Source organism: Pinus tabuliformis, chromosome 4_2, assembly GCF_031772625.1.
Source record: "Pinus tabuliformis cultivar Carrire ecotype Pingquan chromosome 4_2, CPIR1, whole genome shotgun sequence".
NCBI lineage: Eukaryota > Viridiplantae > Streptophyta > Pinopsida > Pinales > Pinaceae > Pinus > Pinus tabuliformis.
Window position 1 is genome coordinate 267545186 of NC_142304.1, and position 27639 is coordinate 267572824.

Genomic DNA, 27639 nt, shown 5'->3' on the forward strand with positions numbered 1-27639 from the left:
AAGCAAGATGGCAAGTATAAACTAATATTAATTCAATATGCGAAAGAAATTAAACACAATAGCAGTAGCATGAAAGGACATCACCTCATAACGCCAAGAGAACACCAGCTAGATTTCCCCAAAGTCTTGATTGTATTAAGAAAGTATGCAAATACAAAATGATAGAGTTTCCTCAAGCCCAATAGCTTATTACATGATACAATATTAGAGCATATAGCCTCATTATATAGAGTATTGCGAGCAAATCCCAAGGAAAAATGTATGTGAAAACTGAACTTGGAGCAAATTCCAAGGAAAAATAAGTCAAGTTCGATGTGGGGAAGATAGAGACATTAGAGCAAAATTGAATTCCATATGTGCACATCAAGGGAAACCGAATTCCATATGTGCACATCAAGGGAAAACGAATTCCATATATGGCATAGTAAACTCATCCATGAGTGAATCCAAGTACCGTGATAACTCCAGTCAACAAATGCAAACTCGAACTAAGTGATGGCACATATGTAGATGATCCCCAGATACCTCTGCATAGGTCCCTAGGAACTGCGTGATTCCTCCATGTGCAACTCATAGTCTGGCCAAGTGAATCTCGTAATCCTCAAGAGTGGAGTGCTAAGAGTAGAAGAACTTGAGATCACTGTGAGGTGAGGCCCCACCTAAATTTCAGTGCAAATATACCATAGAATATTCCTTCAGTGCATGATCTCCTCTAATAAATTCGATTTTCCATATGTGCAACTGCTGCTTTATCTCTGGGAAATTCGATTAAATGAAATAATGTTGTATTTATGATGCAGTGTGCTTAGTCATCTTCCACATTTCCGTTGACTCAACTCTTTGACTTAGGATAATTTCCAAGTCATATTTCCACGTCATTTGGTCACATGGAATAATTTATTTCTCTCTATTTTATTTAATTCTAGCCTAATTAAATACCACAATTTCCACTAAATTTAGGAAATGTGGGTTTTGAGGGTCCAAAACACATTATTAACCCCTCAAAGTGTATCATAGTAGAAAGTTGAGGGTGAGAGGTGTAATTTTGATTACTCATACCACATACAACTTCTCTAGACAACACTTATTTTTTTCTATGTAAGGCTAATTCTATTAATAAAAAACAAAAAATATAATTACATCGAGGCCCCACCTCAACCGTTGTTGCTAGAGTTCATCAAGAAAGTCTAAACTGCCCCAGATTGGGGAAACTAGTTTGACATTGCAAAAAGACCAAACATATATCCTGAGAAACCCATACATAGGACTTGGATCCATGTTTTGAAACAAAAACCAGAAAAAGATTCAACACAGCACCACCGGAAGCGACAACAAAATGACAAACCCGCTGATCAATCCTACAAATAGCAAAAACATCAAGTGACTGGACCAAACCCGTCAGCAGCAGAAGTCTGAGTTGGCTCGTGGGTGGCAATGGATGCCACGTGGCATCATTTGTTGTCATCCTCGTCAGGTGTCTCCTCGACAATGAGGCAGGCATACCGGTCCCAGTCTTCACCCTCCTCCGCCACGTCGCCTTTCGCTGCGCCACCTGGAGGCTCCCTTGCATGTTGGGTGCCGCTCGAACTGCCAGCTAACTCCATCGTTATTACAGGTCCTGCATCGCTGCCACCAGCTCGCTGAATGTCACCACCTTGAGCTCCTTCACCATGTAGTCTGCTATGCCTTATGCCCCCGCCATCATCCTTCGACTTTTTCTCAGAACCTCTACCCACTTCCGGATTTCTCTCCTCGTGAGAGTGCGCTTCAGAATTTCTAGCTTGGTCATTGTTCTGTTCATTTTCTTCAGAGAAAACGATAGTCACATTGGCAGTAATGATGGGCCTATTCAGGCTACTCTGAAACCTGAATTGGGTCGAGTGAGGGACAGAGCCTGGCCGCCCCTTGCCCTCGTCCACTGCACGTATGGGATAGTGACTATGTGGTGACCTGGGAGGAGGCGAATTCTCATGGTGATGAGGGGGAGAGGCAGGAGCTGAGCTCTGCGCTGCTTGAGGGCGAGCATTGCCACTGCGGGTGCCTCCTCTGCGACTCCTCATGCGGTGACGGACCATATCAGTGTGGTTGGAGTGCAAATCAGCTGGACAAGCGGTCAGGAGGGAGAACAGGTTGTGTACATAGGGCTCCTGAGCAGGATTCAAAGGGCAGTGCCTGGAATGGGAGTAATGGTGCCCATTTCTGAGGTCAATACAGCAGAGGAGCCAACATCGTCTCCCTGTGGCAGTTCTGCTGCAAGAAATTCCAGCCTGAGGTGGACAGATGCAGAGGGACGGGGGGTAAACAGAGGGTTCGAGAGGCTCCATATGAATTCCAACTGCGTCCAGATCTCGGCCTGAGGGGCCATTTAATGCTGCGTGCAGGCTGGCCAGGTTTCGTCTCAGGTGAGCTTGGAGCAGAGCGCTACCCACCGTCTGGCAGGTCCTAGCGCCGACGATCCGATGGGTGGCCATTAATGGTCTTGGGTTTCACTTGCATCCGGGTCTCTAGACAACACTTATTACAATTTAAATGCAATTTTATTTGCAATTTTTGACCTGCGAGAAATCTAAAAAAATTAAAAAATGACTACCTAGACCTAACCAAATTCCATGAAAGTTTTTGTGTGATCTAGTATGGTAATACACATCAACTCTAGACACTAAGATGTGTTAGGGGCTCAACCTTCAAACCATCACCTCGGCTTTGGGGTAAAAAGTGAGGGAAAAAACCCAAAAAATTAATTAGATAAAAAAACACTCCGAGGTGTACTCGTTTGCTGAACGAGTCCCAACATCCTAAGCCACTCAAAATTTATCATTACTAGTATCACTTATTACAATTCCCCGCAGGGTGTGGAATTTGGGTACAAGAAAGATGATGAGAAGATAGAAGTAGAGTTTGAAAACTCTGTTGACTGATGATATTTGATGGTACAAGTGTTCTCTAGAGCATCCTTGGGCATGGAGTCTTTTATATAATCATCAGGTGTCATCCTGGTGGTCAACAACTATCATGAAGATGTGATTGCTAAACTGGATATTGATATTGGGCTAATAAAGAAATTGAAGTAAAATTGCTCTAGCATAAAACATATCATTGTTATCTAAAATTAACACCTTGGCCTTGCTACTCTTGCCTGCCAGGGCACAGTTCTCCTCGTGCTGTATCATAACTGATCTCCCTTCTATGGTTCCTCTTCGGATGTCTTCCTGTATGTAGTCAATCCAAACCTTTCCCAATTTGGGAAGCCCTCTCTCCCACTAACAGCATCCTGGAACCCTTTCCATGACTTGTGAAGTCCAAGTAAGGTAAAACTCACAAGATCATGATCAGATACAACCACGCCCACCCCACCTAGTTCATCTCGTACTTGAGTGAACCTTGTCAAATATGGGACGATGGGCTCATCCTTGCTCATCTGGATACTCCTTAACTTCTCCTTAAGAGAAAGCTTCATGGTATCAATGTCTCAGCCCACTTGGCCTTCTTCCTCCCTGTGGTGGGTGGCTCTAGCTGATTTGTCTTGCTCTCGGCCTGACTCGCCCTCCTCATCCTGCTGCAAATCTTGCTGCGCTACCCTCTTGCCACTAGATTGTGGCTGTGGCTGAATCTGAGGTGCTGGATGTGACTCTTGTTTGGGAGCAAGTAGCTCCTCCTCAGATACTGCAATTTTCTCATGCTCTAAGGAAACTCTTAGAGCCTGATCCTCCTGGAATCTCACATCTCACCTAAGAACTGTCTTCCTAAGTTCTGGAAGATACACCCTTTATGGCTGAGATGTCTGACTATACCCCACAAAGATACCCTTCTCTACTATAACATCCAACTTCTTCCTATTATCTTTGGACACATGACAGTAGACCTTTGTGCCAAAGATCCAAAAGTGTGAAACATCAGGCTTCTTGCCTGTGAAAGCCTCCTCTGGCGTGACTCATCCAAGCACCCTGTGTGGACACTCATGTTCTGCAGAAATACAACAACGTTGCATGCCTCTGCCCACAAGAAGCTAGGGAGATCCTGATCATGCAACATAGCCCTAGCTGCTTGAACAATACTCCTGTTCTTCCTCCCAACCACCCCATTCTACTGAGGGTTATGAGGTGCTATCAACTCTCTCCTAATACCTTTTTTTTGCACAAAACTCCTTGAAGGCATTGGAGATATATTCTCCACCATTGTCACTTCTCGTTGCCTTGATCTTCTTCTGGATGTTTCTATACTAGGTTCTTAAACTCCAAGAACCTGTCTAAGACCTCATCTTTCCTTTTCATAAAATAAATCCAAGTTTTCCGGAAAAATCATCAATGAAAGTAACATAATACCTGTGTCTCATCAGTGGTGGAGAAGAAAACAACCTACACACATCTGAATGCATCAACTCCAAAATCCCTTTGCCTCTATTGTCTTGACCATGGAAGGAAGACTTGGCATACTTGCCAAGCGTGCACCCCTTGCACACTTCACTCTTGTCAAGGTCACCTACTGTTAAAATTGGCAACCAGGGCAAAACTTCATGTGGGTCATCTTATTCATGGCTGATAATATTTTTATTAGATTCCTCTCGTCGAGAGGTGTAGGATTGATATAAAGATCATCCGTTTCCGATAAGTATTCATGGAGATATGAATTTATTTTGATTATGGAATTATTATCAAGCCGACCTACAACTCATGTAGGCTCAGAAGCCCAACGGTCGCATCTATTCACCCACCAACGCTGTGTATAAATATAAGAGGACTTTTCCTCATTTGGACTCACTCATCTCATCATATCTCTCTCTCTCTCTACTACGTAGAAATGAGTCTCTTCTCTACTGCGCTGAAATGGGTCTCTCTCTCACACATGTGAAGCCGGAAACTGCTGAAATTGAAGTTGCAACTGCAGAAGTAAAGATTGACTTGCGTGGCCTAGAAGATCTCCTCTTTGGAACTGCATTGTAGGTTCATCTGAACCTCCTCTGAAAGCCGCAACTTTTGGTGGTGGAATGAAGTCAATTCGATGAACGGTTTGCAAGATATCGACTGCCCTAGTTTGAAGCCGGAAACCACTGAAACTGAAGCTGTAACTGCAAAAGTAAAGATTGACTTGCGTGGCCTAGAAGATCTCCTCATCTGAACTGCGCTGTAGGTTCATCTGAACCTCCTCTGGAAGCCGAAACTTTTGGTGGTGGAATGAAGTCAATCCGACGATCGGTTTGTGAGATATCGTCTACCCTAGTTTGATAATGAAGCCGCTAATGCTGATGCTGCTGATCTAGGGTTTGCTACTGCTGATATGAATCAGATTTATTGTACTATTTCTCTCTGCTGAATTATTGAAGATAAAAGAAGATTTGATCAAATGGTTTCCCCACACATTGTGGGGTTTGTCCCTGGCTAGCCGCCACATCTTGTGTCTCTTGTCTTGGCTTGTTTTCTGTCGATCGTTTAATGTTCTATCTGCACTTTACTTTATGTACGTGTGATTGCTAATCTTTGGAATATAATAAGGAAAAGAAGTAAACTGTTATAAGCATAGAACATACCATAACTTAACATGGTATCGGAGCTGAGGTAAAGACAAAGCCCGAGCAAGAGCAAGAGCAAGAGCAATCATCGAAAAGAAAGGCTGGATTTAAGGGTGGAAGAAAAGGACGATGTTTCATTTGCAATAAAGCAGGTCACTATGCAAAGGAATGCCCTGATAGAAAGGACTCTCACCGTGACGATGATCAAAATCCCTCTGATGGCAATCAAAGGAATGACAAATTCAACAACAAAGGTAAGAGGAGAGCTGGGAATCAAGGAAGAGGACAAGCATTCAAGAAGGCTAGAAATTCTAGGATGTATTGAATGCACTTGACCTCAAAAGGAACCTAGTGTCCATCTTGGCAATGGAGGACAGAGGCTACAAGGTAACCTTCAGCAATGGCAAGGTATGTATATGGAAAAATAATGTTAAAGATGCCTTTACTCTTGGGTTTAGTGTTGATTCATTATATCAGGTCGATGGAAGTCCGCTAGGTGTCATGTCTTGTGACACAACTCTTTAGTCCGAACTTTGGCATCAGAGGTTTGCCCACCTTCATTACAAAGCTCTACCCGATGTAAGACAGATGGTAACAGGGATGCCCGAATTCCAAGTAGAGAAAGAAGGTGTATGTCCGGGATGTGCCAAAGGAAAGCTCAAAAGGGGACCATTCCCCTCAAGCCAAAGCAAGACCTCCGATATATTACAATTGGTTTACCCAGGCATACCTGAGGTTGGCATTAAGAGGGAGACTACTACACCACATACTCCTAAGCAGAATGGTGTGGCGGGAAGGAAGAACTGCATGATTGTGGAAGCTGTCTGAGCCATGCTACATGATCAAAGACTTCCAAAGTTTCTATGGGCTGAAACTGCAAACACTACCGTATATGTACAAAATCGATGCCCTCATCAAGCATTGGGTTCCAAGACTCCTGAAGAAAAGTTCACCGGTAAGAAACTTGATGTTTCTCATTTTAGAATTTTTGGAAGCCCTGTATATTTTCATGTGCCGAAAGAGAAAAGAAATAAATTGGGTGCATCTGGAAAGAAGGGAATTTTTGTGGGCTATGGTGAAAATACTAAAGGCTATAGAATCTATGTAGCCAGTCAAAGGGAAGTCGTAATTAGTCATGATGTCACCTTTGACGAAGATATGGCTCTCAGCAAGGTGAACAATCTTCCGACTTTGAGGAGCTCTCAAGAAGCCGACACCAGGGAACCAAAAGAAAAGGATGATAAATTAATGCCTGATGTAGAAGAACCCATGGATCCGATTGATCCTCCTCCACATGAACCTTCCTCTTCTAGGAAGAGGCCTTCATGGCTTGGGGGATACTTGATGATGCTGAAGGACATGCTGCACGCTGAGGAACCTTCCATCAAAGTAAGAAACTTAACAGGTATCAGGGATACCTGACCATCATGAGCACGATCATACAAAATGAACCTTCATCATTCTCAGATGTACTCCCTTGATTTCACCAAGGGGAGGAAGCCTAGCTTCGATGAGTACTCCCTTGATTTCACCAGTGGACAGTTGCAAGTAGATCCAACAAGAGGAGGCTTAGCTCACTCTATTGATTTCGCAAGTCAATAATTTCTTTTCCCCCAAACTTACAATAAATATTAAGAGGTTTTCCCTAGTTAAACTAATCAACCAACAAGTCCTCTCTGATCATGCGCAAGGATCAAGCTATGCTTGCAATGGCCGAGAGCATAACAGGACTTGGAGGGGAGATGGTTCATTACATTTGCAAAAAGAAATCTAATCTAAAGCATAAATAAATTTAATCTACTAAAATGAAATAAATCTACTCTAATGTTTTGCTGTGCAAGGTTAATTTTAAGCCAAATAAAAGCACACCATGAAAGTGAGACTACAAACACAAGAGGCCCCTGTTGGGTAGGGGGACTGGGATGCCTAAGAGACTTTCCTAGCTTCCTCAAGATTACAATGATTATATGGTGGGGGTATCCCTTGTGAATAAAGGGAAATGGTGGTTTTCAAAGTTACAATGGTTATAATAATACTTCTTTTACAAAGGGGAATGTTATAGGTTCCTTTTGGATACCTGAATGGTCCAATTTGACAGAACCTCCCCTTGTATTTTTGCGGGCCTGCTAAAATCTAGCAAGAAAAAATAGTGAAAGATGCCCCAAAGACACTTGGGAACACCCACAATTGTTAGTAGATAATGCCTAAAAAAATTCAAAGTGAATTGCTAAACAAATTAAGTGAAATTCCTACTCTATAAGAACAAAGAAGAGCCAAGTTTAATCAGCTTTTCTTGGCTGATTTGTTGCTGTTGGGGCAATAGCAAAATAAGCCTTCAAAATGCTAGATTTAACAATGAAATTCCACAAAATTGAACCAAGAGATTTAAGAGAATTTTTTAGAGTTTATTTGTAGAAGAGGAGAGAATGGAGTCTTCAAATCAATTGGAGACACTTGGTACTTGGTGGGAATTTGCTTCTTATGTGTTGAAGTAAGTGGAGCATCTAACCAAAGTGATCCACTTCTCCAACTTGAGGTGCCTGTAAAACTTCACAAATCCTTGCCAAGAAAACTTGTTAATAGATAGGTGTTCCCTACACATGAAATCTAGAAAATATGTTAGTCAACTAGGAAGCATATATAATCTAGAATTTCAAAATGCAAGAAAGCAAATAGACTAATCAAATAAGTAAATTTGAGAGTCTATTCCTACTGGGTGACAACACCCCTTTAAAGGCCTATTATAACAAAGAATTTCAAAGCAATGCAATATAAACAACTATACCTCAATGGAGATCCAAGCAACCACACAAAAATCAACACACCATGTTAGCTTTGAAAGCCTTTTATTATTCACAAATGATAGAGAAATCAAATTTTTTTTTGCATCCACATCATCCCTACAACCTTGGTCAAGGAGTTATGATATTGTTTTACGCCTTAAAGGGATGTCTATCTCTATGGATGCAAATCCACTACCATGGGTGGATGCTGATGGAGTTCTTGCAGTTTCTATATGTGCGCTACTGGGGTCATGTTCACCCTTTGATTTTTTTTATTGGTATTGTGCTTCGTTCTCTTCCCTTATATATTTGGCTCTTTGTTGTGTTGACACATTTGCACAAGTTTTGATTCCTATTTTCTTATTGTCATCCCATGCCATTTTCCCACATAGATGCTTTCTGGCATGGGTATATGAACCTGTGTAAGTAGAGTTACAATGGGGAATACAAATTTAGTGGTTCCACTCCCTTTCCCTATTCCAAGCCTTGTAACATATTTCCACAAGGGTGTTTGGTCTACCTTGGTTTTCTGTCCATCCTCTTACTCTTGGCATTCTTCCTCTTCTATAGGGTATCCTCCACCACTACCCACTTCTTCATCATCTTCATCACTTCTTCATCTACTTCCCAAAACCATCATCATAGCAAAAAATGGAACCAACAAGATAAGGCTAAGCCATATACCCATCATGTTTGTAGCTTGAGATTAGTGCCTGCAATAAAATGAGGGAGGAATGGGAAAGAGTAGGAGAAGAGAAGAAGAACATTTAGATTCTAGATTCATTCAACATATAAAAAACACATGTTACATGGAAAAAAAAAGAATGGGATTAGACCCTACCTCTTTGGCTCTCCAACAATTTCCCTTCAATCTCCCTTCAATCTCTCAAGCTTGCAAGCTCTAAGCCTCCAAAAATCTCCCTTCAATCTCTCAAGCTTGCAAGCTCCAAGCCTCCAACAATCTCCCATAAGCTCCTCAAGCTCAAACCTTCTCAATCTCTCTCTCACACATGAAATCCTCTCAATCTCTCTCACACACATGAAAATGATGTTATGAGGGATGGGGAGGTGGCCTTTTATTCTTTTTTGGCCCCTTCCACTTCCCTCCAAAAAACCTCCCTTCTTTCTCTTGGCCGCGCGCACTTCCTAGGCAGGGAGCGGTTTTTTTTAGGGAGGGATCACTCCTGTATCATTCCCCTTTGAGTGATCACTCTCCGATTGCTCCCTGAAAAACCAGGGATTTTTCAGGGAGCAGAATTTTTTTACCGGGAGCATGCTCCAGAAATTCGCTCCCAAAAACAGGAGCAAATTGGAAGCGTGCTCCCAGGGTTGCTCCCTTGGCACTTCCGATCAGAGTGCACTTTGGGAGAGGATTCAAAGGAGGGGCCACTCCCCCCGCAACCCTGGTTGCATTTGTCACCTTTCAAAATTAGAACTCAATCTTGCTTCAATTATTATCGAATTATACTGTACTATAAATAGTACTGTTTAATTTATTGTACTTCTATGACTTTTACATTTAATTACAAGTACTTATCTGAAATATGAAATGATTGGCTTAGGAAGTCTAATATAGCATTAGCATGTATTCCAGACTCTAGTCCTTACGTAGATTTTGATGGATTCTTTTTGCCAAGTCCAACTGTTCAATGATATCCATGCTTTCTTGGCCAATCTTTCTTCTGTGCATTATCTGTAAATGGTAGCTTAGATTTTTTTTGTAAAGATTCCCATGGGCCTAATTTGATCATTTGTGTACATTAATATGATTTCTTTCGTTCTTCTTTCTTTCGCTCTTGCTTGATTTATTTATTATAAAATTGATGGTATGCTTTTCAGCCTAGGCCCTACATTGAAAAGTTGCCCACTCTCTTCACATTGTGCCTTTTTATTGGAAGCTCTTGTTTTTTTCTTGCCTGACCATTCTCAGAAGAAGCTATGCTGTCTAAAATAATGGCTTTCTCAAATATTGTCCCCTATAGCTGGCAGTTGCTGGTTGAGACTACCAACTGCCTCTTAATCCTATTCTTATAACTTTGCTTCATGCTGAATCTTCTACTACAAAAGTGCAATGTGTATCAAGATTAACCCCTCTGTTTTTCTTTTATCAAGGGTTGATTGGGAGTTTAATTCATTTCTCAAGGGTTATGCATGCTTCATTCCAGGTTCAAATAGTTAATGGAGATGTTCCAAAAACTTCAAGTGTTTCTATACCCTTTGGGGTAGGTTTTGCTTCAGATCCAATGACCATGCGCAAAGGTGGAAGGAAGCTTCCTATGGAAGATGTATGCCACTGTGAATGGCCGCTTCGTGGGATTCCACAGGTGCTTAATGTAGTCTGCCGACAAAATCATTTTGCTTGCTTTCTAGGTAACATTATATCTCTTCAAATCTCATTTCCATTTTGATTATTGAACCCATTTTAATTTTTGCAGTTTGGAGTATTTTGTATATTTGATGGACACGGTGGGGCTACAGCAGCTGAGGCTGCAAGCAAGTTAGTCTGCTTTACTTATCTTGTACGTTTGTAGGTTCCAGGATTGTAATTACATGTAACTGTCTTAGCATATGTAGCAATGTTTTGATCACTGTCTGCTTACAGGTTTTCTTTTTTTCTAGACCCAAATTTTCTGATGTTTGTTTTGTTGATTGCCACTCCTTTTTTTATATGATATTAACTAGCATTTCTTGACATGTTTATTCAATCTTGTATATGTAACTTTCTCAAGTACCTATCAACCATCATTTGAGAATATTTAATTTTTAATTTTTTTATTATTTTTGCTGGTGAAACACTCTTTGTTTATATGGATGGACTTTGAAACTCCAGTAACAGTAAACTACTTTAATGTGGCCCTTCAATGGGTGGGGCATACCCGCTGGGACTTGAGCCTGTTTCATCGTTGTGGTACCCTGACTTACCACTAGGTCACAGCTAGATGAACTTATGAAAATTTTATCATTTAGTACACTTGACGTACCATATACTATAATCCATATTTTGACATGGTTCAGTTCTAGAGAATTTTTCAGGGAGTGAGATTGTTAACCAGTGAATCATCTCTTTTATTAATACAGAATGCGGATTAGCATTTTGCATGCTCGTTTCTTCATTTCCTTGCAAAAAATACAGAGGGGTCTTTGGCAAGGATTCCTTTTACCAGATTGTTTTCCAAGTATAGGGATTAATGCAATGCTTTGTTTGGTTACTGGAGAAACTAAAAACCTTCTTTGACTGAATAATTCCCAGAATCTTTGCCGAAGATGATAATATCTTCAAAATTTTCTTGTATAAGGGCTGCATCTTTTACGGTGATTGCTGGGCTCTTCAGTTCTGAATTGAGCTCCATAGGGAAGTGTTATCATGCAAATCCACACCAGCAGACATGCATAGTAACTATAGGCCATCTAGCCCTGTCACTGCTAGACACATGTGCATTTGGACTGGTGCCTTTCCAAACTTAAGGGATATCCCTAAAAGGTGTATATACTATACTGTGATCTACACAAGTTCCAAGACAATCAGCACACAAAAGACTCTCTTTTGGGCTGTCCGTAAATGGTCAAGAGTAAGGGTGAGATCTAATTAATAAATTTTAGTGGTTTGCATCAGATCTTAGAGATAGTTGTAACAACAAATTTAATGGATATGACTGAAGTACATGAGCACCTTAGGTGAAGAAGATTCAAAATAAATGCACTTTAAACTACCATAACATTGCAAAACACCTTAATCAACATCCATTAGGTTACAAAGAGATAAAACAAAGCATAATTGTACCAAATCACATATTATGCAAGAGATTGATTGCATCATAGTGAATTATAGGTGGCAGGCTCCTATGGATCTCCTTACTTGCAATGGAGGTAGTGGTGTGAGGTCTGAAGAATGGAAGAGTAAGATATGTCCACTGCTACTATACTATGTAGAAAGGACTAATATCCAACCCTTCTTCCACCCTCCACCTCTGTACATAAAGGAAAACAGTGCATGAAGGGTGATTCTCCATAACTGCCTATGGAGGAAAGCAATAAAAGAATGACACTTCTCTAATGACTTTCCTTGCTGTTTGATGGATTTTTTGGTCTTTTTTTCTTCTAGGTTAACTTTCCCTCCCAACATCTGTTCGTATGGTTTCTGTTGTTGCTGTTTGACAGCTTTTCTTGGCTGCTTATTACTCTCATACATAGATGCCTCCATGCCTTCATTTCTCTAGCTGATTTTTGTAAATAACTTTATCTGTTTGCCTTCAAGACAATAAAAAACTTGGTCAAACTTACCCCATTTCAGCACTGATTTATTGAGGGAAAAATCTGTATTAGAGGTTTATTCTCTGCTAACTGCTTTCAAGAGGGATGAATAGCCCTAATGAGGCAGACTTCTTCACTGCCAGGCCGACTTGGTCTTGGAGGGATACTTTGACATATTTTGACTCAAAATAAATTCTTTTGACTTGATACAAACTGCCCAATAGGGTCTATTACATATGACAATGACTCTTTTGACTTTATACAATGATGGCAAATCCTAGAAGCATACATGGGTGCTTTGACCTAAAACAGATTGGTTTTGAGCATGAAACCCAAGATATAAAATAACAATAATACATTTTCTTTTTCTTTTACATCAAATATATAAAATCAAGAATACATAAGATATTATGAAGACCCAGCCTAGTTACACATTTCAACACTCCCTCTTAGCTAGGGAGGTATTCATAATACATTGATGGTACAAGAACATTTTCATACTAAAGAATTCTCATAAGAAGAGTTGGATTGGTAAGTCATATCATAAGCTATTTTTTCAGCTTATATCAGTGCATCTCATCATATTAACCAACATTGTTGTATAGCAAGGCCTTGACTAACAACTCTATCTCTCCATTAAATTAGACCACAATGTTGGGGAGACAATGATTTATAGACACCTTCATCATGTTGAAGGAAGTGTAACTAGGTTTGGTCTTCATAAATGTACTTTTGATATTTGTACTTATTCAAGAAAAGAAATATTATTTTTATTATATATGTCAATGAGTTTCTTGCTCATTGAAATAGGTCTAGCACATGTCAAAGTGCTATAGGTGAGTCAAATAGTCAAAAGAAAATGTTGAAGGCCTTAAGGGCATGTTACACCATGTATAAATATATATTTAAGTCAAAGGGATAACCTCCAAGCAAACTCAAGTCTACTCCTATACAATGGCATCGTCAAAAGCTCCTTCAAGCATGCTACACCACCATGGAAACTATGCAAAGTCTGCTCAACAAATCAGCCTCCAAAACAGCCCTCAAAGTCGGCCTACAAACAAGGTGACTAGTCGGCCTTCTAGTCGGCCTAAATGGAGGGACAATCCTCTATTTATAGAGGCTGTCCACTCCAAATACAACGCACCAATTTAGCTCTGAAATCTGCAAGAGAAAGAGGACAAGAAGAACGAAGGAAGCCAAGGTAAAGGGTCTACTAGGGCAGTGAAGTAAAGGAGGAAGAACAACGAAGATTGAGGGACTGTTTTCTAGGGTATACACAGTCACACGTGCGAGGAAATGAAGGATAGTCTGCGGCTATATTAGTAGTCAGATCACAGTTATATATTCTTCATTGTTTGGGCTAATGACTTAGGCCTATTAGGCCTCATACTCAAGCGAAGAAGAGGGTCTCTCTAGTGAAGGAAAAAGGAGCTAAAAGCTTAAAAGAAACCTCCCACACGTGCGAGAAGGTAGGGCTGCAGTACCACTATATCAAGTCTGCACTATACATCAAGAAGAAGCTTGATTGGGTCAAGAGAAAGAAGGTATACTCTTGGTGAAAGATCTCACTAAGGATCAAAGATTAGAGTCTCTTCTAGAACTAGTATAAGAGAGTCTACTACTAAGGAGTAGAAGAATGAAGTGCTGAAAGAAGGGGGACGAAGTGCCGGAAAATAAAGTACCGGAAGAAGTGCTAGGGTATATGGTGCAGAAAGGAGTGAAGACTTGACTTCTGCTTGGAGGATCTCTTTGTCAGGGTTCTAGGGCTTGGCATTGATCAATAGGGTTTTGGCCCTGGCAGAGAGCCAATATCTTGTGTTCTTGTTTTTATGTCTTGGTACAGTTTGATGAAGTACACAAATATGCACTAATAAGAAGAAGAAGAAGAATAAACTAATAAGGAAAAGTAAAAATACTCCACAAATTGTTATCAAGTAACGAAGAATCACACTACACTACTTTCCCTAGATTTTTCAACATGGTATCAGAGCTAAGGTGACACATCAAGGAAAGGGAATCTCAAGAACACTCATTAAAGGAGAAGCATCTACAAAGTTGAAGCATCAAGCCTAGAATTCTCAATCACCTCAAGAACAAGAAGGGTCTACAATCCATCATTCATCAAGCAGGGCTACAAAGATAGAAGAAGAGCCTTACATAAAGGCACCTACAAAGAAGAGCAGATTGAAGCAAGACCTACATCAAGTTACAAGTCATCAAGCAAATCTCATCATCAAGCAAGTCCACTTGAAGAAGGCAACTTGAAGAACATCAAGATCCTAGGAAGGCAAGCCATCATGTCTTCAGAGAGGAATCAAATCCATTACATCTCAAAATCTATCAAGTACATGTCCCCTTCTGAATATACATCAATGTCTTTTTGCAAGGAAATCAATAAATTTGTAGGTACCAATAACTTTCTTGCATGCAAGAAGAGGACTGATCTACTTCTCAAGGAGAATGAACTCTTAGAACATGTCAAAGGGAATATGACTATCCCTGCTAAGGAACAAACTCAAGCCTTAGCCAAGTACAATAAGGATGAGACAAGAGCTCAAAGGATTTTGATAGAATCAATCAAAGGTTCTCTCATTCCCTATGTCTCTAATACTGAGCCATCAAAAGAAATTTATGATAAACTAGTAGAGCTATTCTCGGTATCCACAACCGGAGAAGTAATATCTCTAAGGAATGAATTATACAAGATGAAGATAACAAAGGAAGGAATAACTCCCTACTTCATGAAAATCTCTGAAATGAGAGATCAACTTTAAGAGCTTGCGGAAGTCATGTCTGACAAAGAGATGACAACTGTAGTACTCAATGCTCTACCTGAGGAGTGGGGAAACTTCACATCAAGCATATATGCCAAGAAGGAAGCAACCACTCTTAGTGAAATGTGGTCTCTATGCAGAACAAAGGAAACCAGACTTAAGGCAAAGGAAGATGTGGGATCAAAGGAGCAAGAATTTGCTACCATGGCCAAAAGAAAGGGTAAATTTGGCAAATTTGGTCCACGAAGAACAAACAACAAAGACATGTCCAAAATCCAATGTTTTGGATGCCAAGAATATGGACACTACAAAAGGAATTGTCCTAAGTTTAAGAAGGACAACAACAACAAAAGAAAGAGGGAAGAAGCTCACATAACTCAAGAGGTGAAAGAAGAAGGAAAGAATCAAAAGAAGGAAGATCCTCCAGATCTCTACTATGACTAGGTCAAACTCTTTACTTCTAGACTTCTTTCAAAGTTTTGAGTAGTATAGGAGCATGTAGGAATAAAATAATATTGCATAGCTAGAAACATCCTCTAGAATCTAGAAGCATGATATACATAGAGTTCTAGATACTCATGAAGATGTAGCATTTCATGAGAATAAAATGCATGGGTAGAAATGACTTCTAGAATATAGGAGCATGGTAGATATAGCTCAAGATATTCATTTACAAGAAGCATACCTAGTATAAGACCTCATCCACGATGAAAGAAAATTGATCATGATTAAGAATCTTAGAAGACCTCCATCATCAAAAGAAAGGAAACATTTGCAAGGCAAGGATCTTTAAGATCCTATGATGGGATCTTCAAAAGAAGGTTCATGGACCAAAGTAGATGTCTCATTGGGAATCCCATTCATAGGATTCAAGAAAAGGATGATATGCAGGCAAGCTAAGATGAAGCAAGAAGGGCCACACCAAGGACAATCAAATGAAGCTAAGATGATCAAAGGAAAATCAAGATGAGGTATGTATGCATCAAAGTTTAGTCATGTTATCATTTGTATATTATTGAGTCATGGGATAGTTGTATAACATGATCAAGCAATAAAGAATCTCTTTCACCAAGAACATGCTCGAACGCATGTACCACAATGCAATGAAGGTCAACAAAAGAATATGCTCACATAAGGAACATAAGATTGCTGACTAAGAAGCATGAAGAAATGTTGACAAGTCCAGAAAGCAAGCAATGAAGGAATGCTCTCACAAGAAGCATTAGATGGTTGACCTATCCATCTGAGAAGAAGCAAATGAAGAAAGAGATCAAGCATGTGAAGAACACCATGATAACGGAGAATCACTATCTGAAGATATCTCTCGGAAGAAGGTAGGGCAACTCTGATAAAGGAAGAAAGGACCCTTGACACCTATGAAGGCCTTGGTGATATAAAAGGTGCATATAACTGTTTCTACTCTATAAAGATGTCGTGATAAAGAAGCCAGCCAACAAAAGGAAAATCAATGTTGAAGCAATATCAGGATGAATTCATGATGGGCTTCTAGGTCAGAGCATCTAAAGAAGCAAGTACAACAAAGCATTCATGAGAAGAATATTCCGAAGCATGGACAAGATGACAAAGGAGTAGCCAAGATGACAAGAAAACGTGATATATGACATGAAAGCCACTTTCCTCGAAGGAAACAATGACATGACAAACCAGGGAAGAAAGTGATCGATGGATGGTGCCCTACCTAGAAGAAGTTCGAACAAAGAATTCATAACATCAAGAAAGGAAGGAGATCAAGCAACTGATGGACCCACGAAGAAGAAGCTGTTGATGAAGGAAAGGGTCCCCAATTAAGACTCAAGAGGGAGCTTTGACAGGTCCCTGATCAAGAGGGAGTTTTGGATCACCCATGATTACAAAAGAGTGATAATTGTGTTTTCCATTTCATGGGTCATGCACTAGATCAGGACTAACAACCGTAAGTCTAGATGAAGGCCATGAATGGAAATGTAGACACAAGATAGACATAACATTCTTGTCTTCACCTGGGAAGAAAGAATGGGAGGATTGGGTAATCATCTGGCATTTGATACTCTTTGAACTGATACTCATCCAAAACCTATGAACTGATATAAATTCTAAAAATCAACAAACATATAAGAAAATCTGCTCGTTTGGGTTGGTGCTTGCCAACCTTAGGGTGGTGTCCCTAATGTTTGTACCTACTGTTCTAACCTTTAAATCTATAATATATCACACAAAAGACAACAAGATAGTTGTCGTTAGACCAAAAAGTTAGTGGCCAAACAAGTGAGTGAAAATCCTTAAGTTCATTGTGTGGCCAAACAAGTGAGTGACATAAATTGTAAAAATCAATGAACATATAGGAAAATCTACCTGTTTGGGTTGGTGCTTTCCAACCTTAGGGGAGTGTCCCTAATGTTTGTACCTATAATTCTAACCTTTAAATCTACCCTATTGTGAAAATTTCTAACCTGAAATTCTATTGCAACTACTGATTTATTTAACCTACTTATTCTTCACAATCAGTTATTTACGAAATCCATTCAACAAATATTGAAATAAGTTCTACTGCAGTTATCACATAATTACACAGAGAAAATACGTACACAAGAACCAATCACATAAACACAGTTGTTTTTGGACAATTGTCCCTGAAAAAACCCAATGTGGGAAAACCGGTGTAGCAGATGAGGGTTTTATTTATCTTCAACAACAATTGCTTTTACAAGGAATGATTTTATAGAGAAACTGAGAGAAAACACCTGAGACTTCCCCCTGGAAACTTTTTGACACCTTGGAGACCCTTCTCCCACTTTTGCATCATTCTGCGTGGCACATCGTGGCTATGCGTCCCTCTGCGTCTCCCCTAGATTGCGTCTCCCTCTGTGTTGTCTCTCAATGCCCCTGCATCACCTCCTCCTCAATCTCTGACTGTTGTTGATGCCCTCCTCTTCCTCCACCCTATAACTCTCCCTCTGAAATCGATCTCCTCTTTGAGAATCGATTTTCCTTGAGATACTGAGTATCTGCTGGTGTATCTCCAAATGATCCTCAAGTCTTCTCTTATACTTTTCCTGTTTATGAATCAACGACTGAGATTAAGTCTCTAATCAACAGCTAAGATTAAAACAGATTTGATTTGCGTCTCCTAGAAGCTTCTCACCCTTATCTTTATTAATACCCATTAATATTTTCATTTTCCTAAGTTTAGACTTAGGAACCCATTAAAAATATTAATTATTGTAATAACTCCTCATCTGGGTAGAATTTCTCCAAACGATTTCTGGGTCTTGGAGATCTCATGTGCCTTAGCCTCTCCACCAAATTTCAAGGCTAGAGCACATCCGATGCTACCAAAAATCAACACTCCCTCTTAGAGAGAAATGTGCTCTAGCAATGCTTCACCCTAGAAGCATCACACTAGTCCTCCGCATCAGTCCTCTGTTGTTAATTTTAGGTATGTTCTATGCTTAGAGCAATTTATTTCAATTTTCACAGTTAGCTCAATATCTTTTCCAGATTAGCAATCACATCAACATTAAAGTAAACTGCGGATAGAACATAAACATAAATCGCAGAAGACAAGCCAAGACAAGAGGACACAAGATGTGGCACTAGCCAGGGACAAACCCCAATGTGGGGAAACCCTTGATCAATTCTTCTTATATGTTCTTCAATAGTTCAACAGAGAGAGAGAGATAGTAAGTTTACAACAGAAGTCAACACTTTGACTTATCTAGATAAGAGCAAAGATCATCTCTAAGAAGATGATACATGAGATCAGTTGAAGACATGCTACTTCAACTGATTCTCCAAGGTGACTCCTTCACCTATCGTTGTGATGCATTTCGTCATCATGTTGCACCTCACCATGCTGCACCATGTTGCACCCATCATCACTATGCTACACCTCATCATGCTTCATTAATCATGACTGTACCCATTATTGTACTGCATCATGTGCCATTGCTGGACCATGTTGCCATATTGACCTATGTGCTGGCTGCATCTCGCTTGCTTGTTGTCCCTAGCTTGCTTGTTATCCCTAGCATGCTTGTTGTCCTTTGCATGCTTGTTGTTGCATGCTAGCTGTCCCTTGCATGCTAGCTGTAACATTGCATGCTTGGTGTATTTGCTGCTAAGTACCATACAACTGTCCTAATGTTAGTTAATTGTCCCTTGCATGGTGCTCTCCTTCGGAGATAGATGCTCTGGCTGTTCCAGCAATTTCGGCAATTTCAGCTGTTTCTGGTAGTTCCAACAGTTCCAGCAATTCCGGCTATTCTCGACAGTTCCTGACAATTCCGGCTTCTGCCCTCTGTGTCAACTTTCCCAGCTGTTCCGGCTGTTCTCGACAGTTCCGACTATTCCCGGTAGTTCCGGCTTTTCCTGGCAGTTCCCGACAATTCCGGATTTTGCATCTCGCTTGCTTGTTGCCCCTAGCTTGCTTGTTGTACCTAGCATGCTTGTTGTCCTTTGCATGCTTGCTGTTGCATGCTAGCTGTCCCTTGCATGCTAGCTGTAACATTGCATGCTTGGTGTATTTGCTGCTTAGTTAGTTGTCCCTTGCATGGTGCTCTCCTTCGGAGACAGATGCTCTGGCTGTTCCGGCAGTTTCGACAATTTCGGTTGTTCGCGGCAGCTCCAGTAGTTCCAGCAATTCCGGCTAGTCCCGACAGTTCTGGCAGTTCCGGCTTTTCCCGACAGTTCCCGACAATTCCGGCTTCTACCCTCTGCGTCAACTTTCCTCGCTATTCCAGTTGTTCTCGGCAGTTCCGACAGTTCCGGCAATTCCAGCTATTCCCGACAGTTCCCGGCAGTTCCAGATATTCCCGACAGTTCCGTCAGTTCCAACTTTTCCTGGCAGTTCCAACTTTTCCCGACAGTTCTGACAGTTTCAGCAATTTCAGCTATTCTCGACAGTTCTGACAGTTCCGGCTTTTCCCGGCAGCTCCGGTAGTTCCCGACAGTTCCGGCAATTCTGGCTATTCTCGGCTATTCCCGGCAGTTCCGACAGCTTCGACTATTCCTGACAGTTCCGGTAGTTTCGGCAATTCTATCTATTCCCAGCAATTACCGCCAGTTTCAACAATTTCGGCAATTCCCGGTAGTTCCGACAGTTTTGGCAGTTCCGGCTTTTCTCGGCAGTTCCGGCTTTTCCCGCCAGTTCCGGTAATTCTGGCTATTCCCGGCAGTTCCGGCTATTCCGACAGTTCCGGCCACTCTTGGCAGTTCTGGCTTTTGCCCTCTGGATTAGGGCAACGTTATCCCTTAGGATCTCTCTTCCTACTAAAACCCAAAGACAAATAGAGAGGAAGAGATCCCAAGTGTGTAGAAAATGACTTGAAGGCCACCTCTATTTATACTAAAACGTTAAGCACAAGTGGGGTGTTTTTGGTTGCTGGCCGACCTTGACGAATTGTTGCATAACACAAATAAATTCATATCTCCATGAATACTTATCGGAATCGGATGATCTTTAGATCAATCTTACACCTCTCGATGAGAGGGATCCAAGAAAAATATCATCTTCCATTAATAAGATGACCCACATGGAGTTTGGCCCTAGTTGCCAATTTTAACACTCCCTCTCAACTAGGGAGAACTCCATCCACTGATCCATATGTCTGACTGTACTATCTCTGCCATCAGTGCCTTGCACTGCTCTGCTTTGCTGAACCATGAAGAAGAAGAATTGATTGAGAATGTCTCATACTTAGTTTCATCTGAAGAGTGTGTCACATCACTCTTACTGACCCGAAGTCAGTTTTATTGATCCCGGATCAATATCACAAGAGAGTGTCTCAAACCACTCATACTGATCCCAAATCAGTTTCATTGATCCCAGATCAATGGAGGTCATCCTAACATAGGGAGTACGGTAGATACAACGATGCATCCATCGATAGTACTGCTATGGTCCCTAACCCCATTTCCCTGCTCATTGATTAGATGAGAGGTACTTCCCATGAGTCCCAGACTGCATGGGTAGGATGCCTTGACAGGAGAACTAATCATCCTGTCCACAGGAGAACGAATCATCCTGCCCCATAGTCGCCACAGGAGAACTAATCATCCCGGCCCACAGGAGAACTAATCATCCTGTTTCACAGTTGCCACAGGAGAACTAATCATCCTGGCCCACAGGAGAACTAATCATCCTGTTCCACAGTTGCCACGGGAGAACTAATCATCCCGGCCCACAGGAGAACTAATCATCCTGTTCCACAGTTGCCACGAGAGAACTAATCATCCCGGCCCACAGGAGAACTAATCATCTTGTTCCATAGTTGCCACGGGGTATCACAGGGGAAGGTTGAACCTGTCATCTTGTACATAGCACACCACCAGGGGAGGGTGAGTCGCCCTGTGGTCGTATGTTGCTCCAGTGAGTACCCCAAGCCCCGCAGAGCTCCCAGAGCTCAATGCATGCAACATGCAGGACCCTTATAAGAAGGTCTTTCAATGACTCCAAGTCGTTCGGGAAAGTCATAGATTTGACCTTTCCCCGGGGCTTTGACAAAATGTTTGCAACCTGTACATCAGTCTCAATGCGATGGAACCTCCTCGCTCATCGACTTACCATATCCCAGATAATGCAGTATCTGATGTCTATCTGCTGGAGCAATCATCGAATATGAGATTCCTCAATAATCGAATCCCCCCTCTGGTTGTCCCAGGGAATCACAGTGGTATTCATCATGTGTACAAACAACTCACTTAAGAGCTTCTACAACCATGCAGCTTTACACGAGATCATACTCGTAGCTATGTATTCGGTCTCGGCGGTGCTTATAGCAACCGACTTCTGCTTCTTGCTCATCCATGATATTGAAGCAGAATCCAAAGAGAACGAGCACTGAGAAGTGCTCTAGTGATCCTCCATAGAGCCTGCCTAGTCAACATTCGAATAATCATGCAGTTTCATATTTCCAACAGTGTATCTCAATCCATGAGAGATTGTGCCCTGAAGATATCTTAGAAGATTCTTGGCACCAATCCAGTGAGGCTCAACCAAATATGAGCTCACCATGCTAATTGCAAAACATATGTCCGGATGGAAGTTCACCAAGAACATCAAAGCGAATGAGTTTCTGAAACTCAGAGGCATTTCCCAAATCTGGTCCGACATCACTACCATATAACTTTTGAAAGTTAAGATCCTCGAGGTAGTCACAGGCTTGCAGTTTATCATTCCACATCCGGAATCTAAGTCCCTCTTACTTCTGCAAATGAGAGGGTCTGCACTTGTCAGAAATAGGTCGTCCTCATAAGGTGCTGGTATGAGAGGTCTATCATCCACAACCTTTAAACAATGGTTTGGATCGGCTTCACTCTTAGTGAATCTCAGCTTCATCTGACAGCTATCATTCCTCTCATACTACACCCGAGGAGATTTGCTTCAAGTCATAGAGGGCTTTCTCCCACCTGCATACGTGAGATTCCTGATCATCAATCTCAAACCCCTCGAGTTGTTCCAAACTTGTGGACCTGCTACATGAGGGGAATGGTCCCCTTGTAAGATTCTCCTTCGGTACATCTCAGACATGTACTTTCATGCTCTTTTTTAATTCAGGCATCCCTGTCACCATCTGACTCACAGACCTCCGGTGTATGTGTCAATGGACATGGTCCCCAATGGACTTCTTGCAACTTGATACAACCCTGAACTCAAAAACATCTTTGAAAATTCTATTTTCAAACACGTACCTTTCCATCGATGAGTGCCACCTCGTAACCTTTGACTTCCATTGCTGAAATGGACACTAGGTTCTTCTTGTGATCAGGTACATAAAAGAGATTCTATAAATGAATCAAGTTACCCTCATTCAATTGAGGGGTAACATTCCCTACACCATTTCCGAGATAGGTGGCATCGGCTCCAAGTATAATCCCACGATTGTTTCCATCTCTACCAAATTAGAGAGTGCACCGTGCTATCCGATGAAGTGCCTTGAAGCACTACAATCAATAAGCTAGATTCCCAAAGAATCTATAGGAGAGGGCCAATACAAGATAATGCTTCTTTATCTTATCAAAAACAACATTTGATTCTTCATTCCTGGGTTCCTTGCTTTCTTTGAAGAGTCGGCCATTTCCTTGATGACCTGCATTAGCTCTCATTCCTTTGATCATTGAAGATGTCCCTGGTATGATTGTTATCTTCATCAAGAGACGTGTCTCTGCCATTTGGACACTCCTTCGCATAATGGCTGAACTTATTGCAACCAAGGCAGAACTTATTGCAACCAAGGCATCTGCCTTTCCTTCCACCCTTAGATTTGGACTTCCCAATGAAGTGATGTTTAGGTAGGCCATCATAAACTTCTGCTGCGCCATTATGGTAATATTCTCTGCTTCGACTTCACCCTTGGTGAATTTGAAGAGGGATGAGGAATCCATAGATCCTTTTTTCCTTTCCCAACTGTCTTCGGTGATTTCTCTTTCGCTCTTGCTTGGGCATTGTCTTTACCTCAGCTCTGATACCATGTTAATTTTAGATATGTTTTATGCTTAGAGCAATTTATTTCAATTTTCACAGTTAGCTCAATATCTTTTCCAGATTAGCAATCACATCAGCGTTAAAGTAAACTACAGATAGAACATAAACATAAATCGCAGAAGACAAGCCAAGACAAGAGGACACAAGATGTGGCGCTAGCTAGGGACAAACCCAATGTGGGGAAACCCTTGATCAATTCTTCTTATATGTTCTTCAATAGTTCAGCAGAGAGAGAGATAGTACGTTTACAACAGAAGTCAACACTTTGACTTATCTAGATAAGAGCAAAGATCATCTCTAAGAAGATGATACATGAGATCAGTTGAAGACATGCTGCTTCAACTGATTCTCCAAGGTGACTCCTTCACCTATCGTTGTGCTGCATTTCGTCATCATGCTGCACCTCACCGTGCTGCACCCTAAGTCACCAGGTTCGTGTTCGAGTTCGAATTCAGTGATCTTGAAATTCGAATAAAGTTCCGCAACTAAAATTTTGCCGATAAAGTTCGACATAAAATTCGACATATAGAAATTCAAAAAAAAATGTATAGTTATATAAAAAAAATCAATTTAAAGTATAATGTGTAATGTTGCCTATTCGTCATCAGAATTTAAATTTTGCTCAAATCAATTAAAATAAAAAATTTTAAAAATCTAAAATTAAAAATAAATAAATAACTATACAAAACCTTTAGCTAACATCAATTCATTAAAAAATGCACATAAAAGAATAAATCTTTCTGCCTTAACTCTATTAAACGCACTTACAAGTGATATACATCGTTTGATTGCATTGGAGGTCATAAATATGGAGCAACCCTATTACTTTTCATAGTCCGATGAGAAAGTTTTTAATGCATTATATAAACTCCTCTAAAAAAATGTTTTATCGTGGTATATGTGAAATATCACCTTATAAGACACGCAAGAAAATATAAATCATATTAAAATGAGGAGCTAAGGATTCAAACCCTCCGCAAACAATGACCTAACCCTCCCGTGTCTGCAGAGAATGAAAGCAAAACGGGCCCACAATTGATTTCCAATTTTTTTTTAAAACAACAAAAAAAATTCGAACCAAAACGATTTTCATCGAACAACAACGAACTTAATCGATTTTGTTCGGCATTAAAATCGAGTTCGACATTAAATTCGGCGAACTTGAACGAATAAGTTCGTATTCGTTTGAAGTTTGGCGAATTTCGAACTTATTCGTTCAAATTCGCCGAACCTGGGGACTTAGGCACTATGCTGCATCTCATCATGCTTCATTAATTATGAATGTACCCATCACTGTACTGCATTATGTGCCGTTGCTGCACCATGTTGCCATATTCACTTATGTGTTGGCTGCATCTTGCTTGCTTGTTGTCCCTAGCATGCTTGTTGTCCTTTGCATGTTAGCTTCCCTTGCATGATAGCTGTAACATTGCATGCTTGGTGTATTTGCTGCTAAGTACCATACAACTATCCCAATGTTAGTTAGTTGTCCCTTGCATGCTGCTCTCCTTCGGAGATAGATGCTCTCGCTGTTTCGGCAGTTTCGGCTGTTCTCGGCAGTTCCAGCAGTTCCGGCAATTCTGGCTATTCTCGGCAATTCCGGTAGTTCCAGCTTTTCCCAGCAGTTCTCGGCAATTCCGGCTTCTGCCCTCTATGTCAACTTTCCCGGCTGTTTCGACAGTTCCGGCTGTTTCTGGCAGTTCCGACTATTCCTAGCAGTTCCGACAGTTCCGGCAATTCTGGCTGTTTCTAGCAGTTCCAACTATTCCTGGCAGTTCCGACAGTTCCGACAATTCCGACTATTCCCAACAGTTCCCGACAGTTCCGGTTATTCTTGGCAGTTCCAGCAGTTCCGGCTTTTCCGGACAGTTCTGACAGTTCCGGCTTTTCCTGGCAGTTCTGGTAGTTCCCGGCTATTCCCGGTAGTTCCCGATAGTTCTGGCTATTCTCGGCAGTTCTGGCAGTTTCGGCTTTTCCCGGCAGTTCTGGTAGTTTCGGCAATTCCGGCTATTCCTGGCTATTCTCGGCAGTTCTGTCAGTTCCGACAGTGTCGGCTATTCTCGACAGTTCCAGTAGTTCCGACAATTCCAACTATTCCTAGCAATTCTCGGTAGTTCCAGTAGTTCTGGTAATTCCGGCTATTCCCAACAATTCCCGGTTGTTCCGGTAATTCTGGCAATTCCCGGCAGTTCCGACAGTTCTAGTTTTTCCTGGCAATTCCAGCTTTTCCCGGCAATTCCGACAGTTCTAGTTTTTCCTGGCAATTCCAGCTTTTCCCGGCAATTCCAGCAGTTTCGGCAATTCTAGCTATTCCCGGCAGTTCACGACAGTTCCGGCTATTCCCGGCAGTTCTGACAACTCTTGGCAGTTGTGGCCTCTGCCCTCTGGATTAGGGCAACGTTATCCCTTAGGATCTCTCCTCCTACTAAAACCCAAAGACAAGTAGAGAGGAAGAGATCCCAAGTGTGTTGAAAATGACTTGAAGGCCACCTCTATTTATACTAAAACGTTGAGCACAAGTGAGGTTTATTTGGTTGCTGGCCGACCTTGACGAATTGTCCTATAACACAAATAAATTCATATCTCCATGAATACTTATCGGAATCGGATGATCTTTAGATCAATCCTACACCTCTCGATGAGAGGGATCCAAAAAAAATATCATCTTCCATTAATAAGATGACCCACATGGAGTTTGGCCCTAGTTTCCAATTTTAACATCTGTGCTGATGCTTGGCCTACTGCCCCACATTCATTGTACTGCTGCCCATGACACTGCCACTGCCAGTGCTGCATCTGTACTACAACTCCCTCTCAACATGCTGCATCACGTTGCCCATAGTACTGCCACTGCTAACTGTTTCACTGCAACTCTTGATACCTATCCATTTCTGCTACTGAAATGGATTCTTCACCATCCCCATATTCTCCCTGAAATAAACAATTTTTTTTCTTCCTGGAGCCTTAGTGAGGATGTCTGCTACCTGTTCTCCTGTAGGAGTGTACCTCAACTGTACTGCCCCTTGTTGGACACAATCTCTGACAAAGTGACACCTGATATCAATGTGCTTTGACTGATCATGAAATATTGGATTTTCAGAGAGCTTGATGCAACTCTGATTATCACACAAAATCTTGGTCGCTTCCATCCTTCTCCTGAATAGATTCACAAGCAATTTCCTAAGCGATATGGCTTCACACGAAGTTGGGCTAGTTGCCATATATTTTGCTTCAGTGAGCTCAGAGCCACGGATTTCTGTTTTCTACTACACCAGGAGGTCATTCTTGATCCAATGTTAAAACAGTACCCAGTTGTACTTTTCTGATCTGTTGAATTTCCGACCCAATTTGCGTCAGTGAACCCACTCAGTCTGATGTCATTGCCTTGGGTGTACAATAGTCCATGCTCGACTATTCCTTGTATATATCTTAGAACATGTTTGGCTGCTGCCCAGTGCGCCCTCTTGGGTTCCACCATGAACTGACTGAGGGTGTTGACAGCGTAACAAATGTCTAGCCTGGTATTGACCAGATACATCAGGGACCCTATAAGCTACTTGTACAAGGTGGGATCAACATCTTTGTCTTCTGATGCATCAATCTTATTCCAGTTGGTGATCATTGGAGTAGCCATAGGTCTACAGTCCTGCATCCTGAATCTCTTCAAGGTCTCTGTAGCATATCTCCCTTGTCCAAGGAAGATCTCACGCTTCTGCTGCCAAACTTCCAACCCCAGGAAATAATGCATCTTTCCCAAATCCTTCATGTTGAATTTTGTGGCTAGGTTCTTCTTGCCGTCTTTGATGAGCCTGGATGATCTTGTCAGGAAAAGATCATCCA

General features: G+C 41.3%; 1 protein-coding gene across 3 annotated transcripts in view; it reads left to right on the forward strand.

Annotated features, from left to right (window-relative positions):
- KAPP (kinase associated protein phosphatase) overlaps positions 1-27639 on the forward strand; it is a 290614-nt gene that overhangs the window by 117796 nt on the left and 145179 nt on the right. For all 3 annotated transcript variants that reach the window (XM_089428509.1, XM_089428511.1, XM_089428510.1), the window contains exons 5-6: positions 10455-10613; positions 10725-10786. In XM_089428509.1, coding sequence (XP_089284635.1) covers positions 10455-10613; positions 10725-10786 — 221 coding nt within the window. The remainder of the gene's footprint in view (positions 1-10454; positions 10614-10724; positions 10787-27639) is intronic.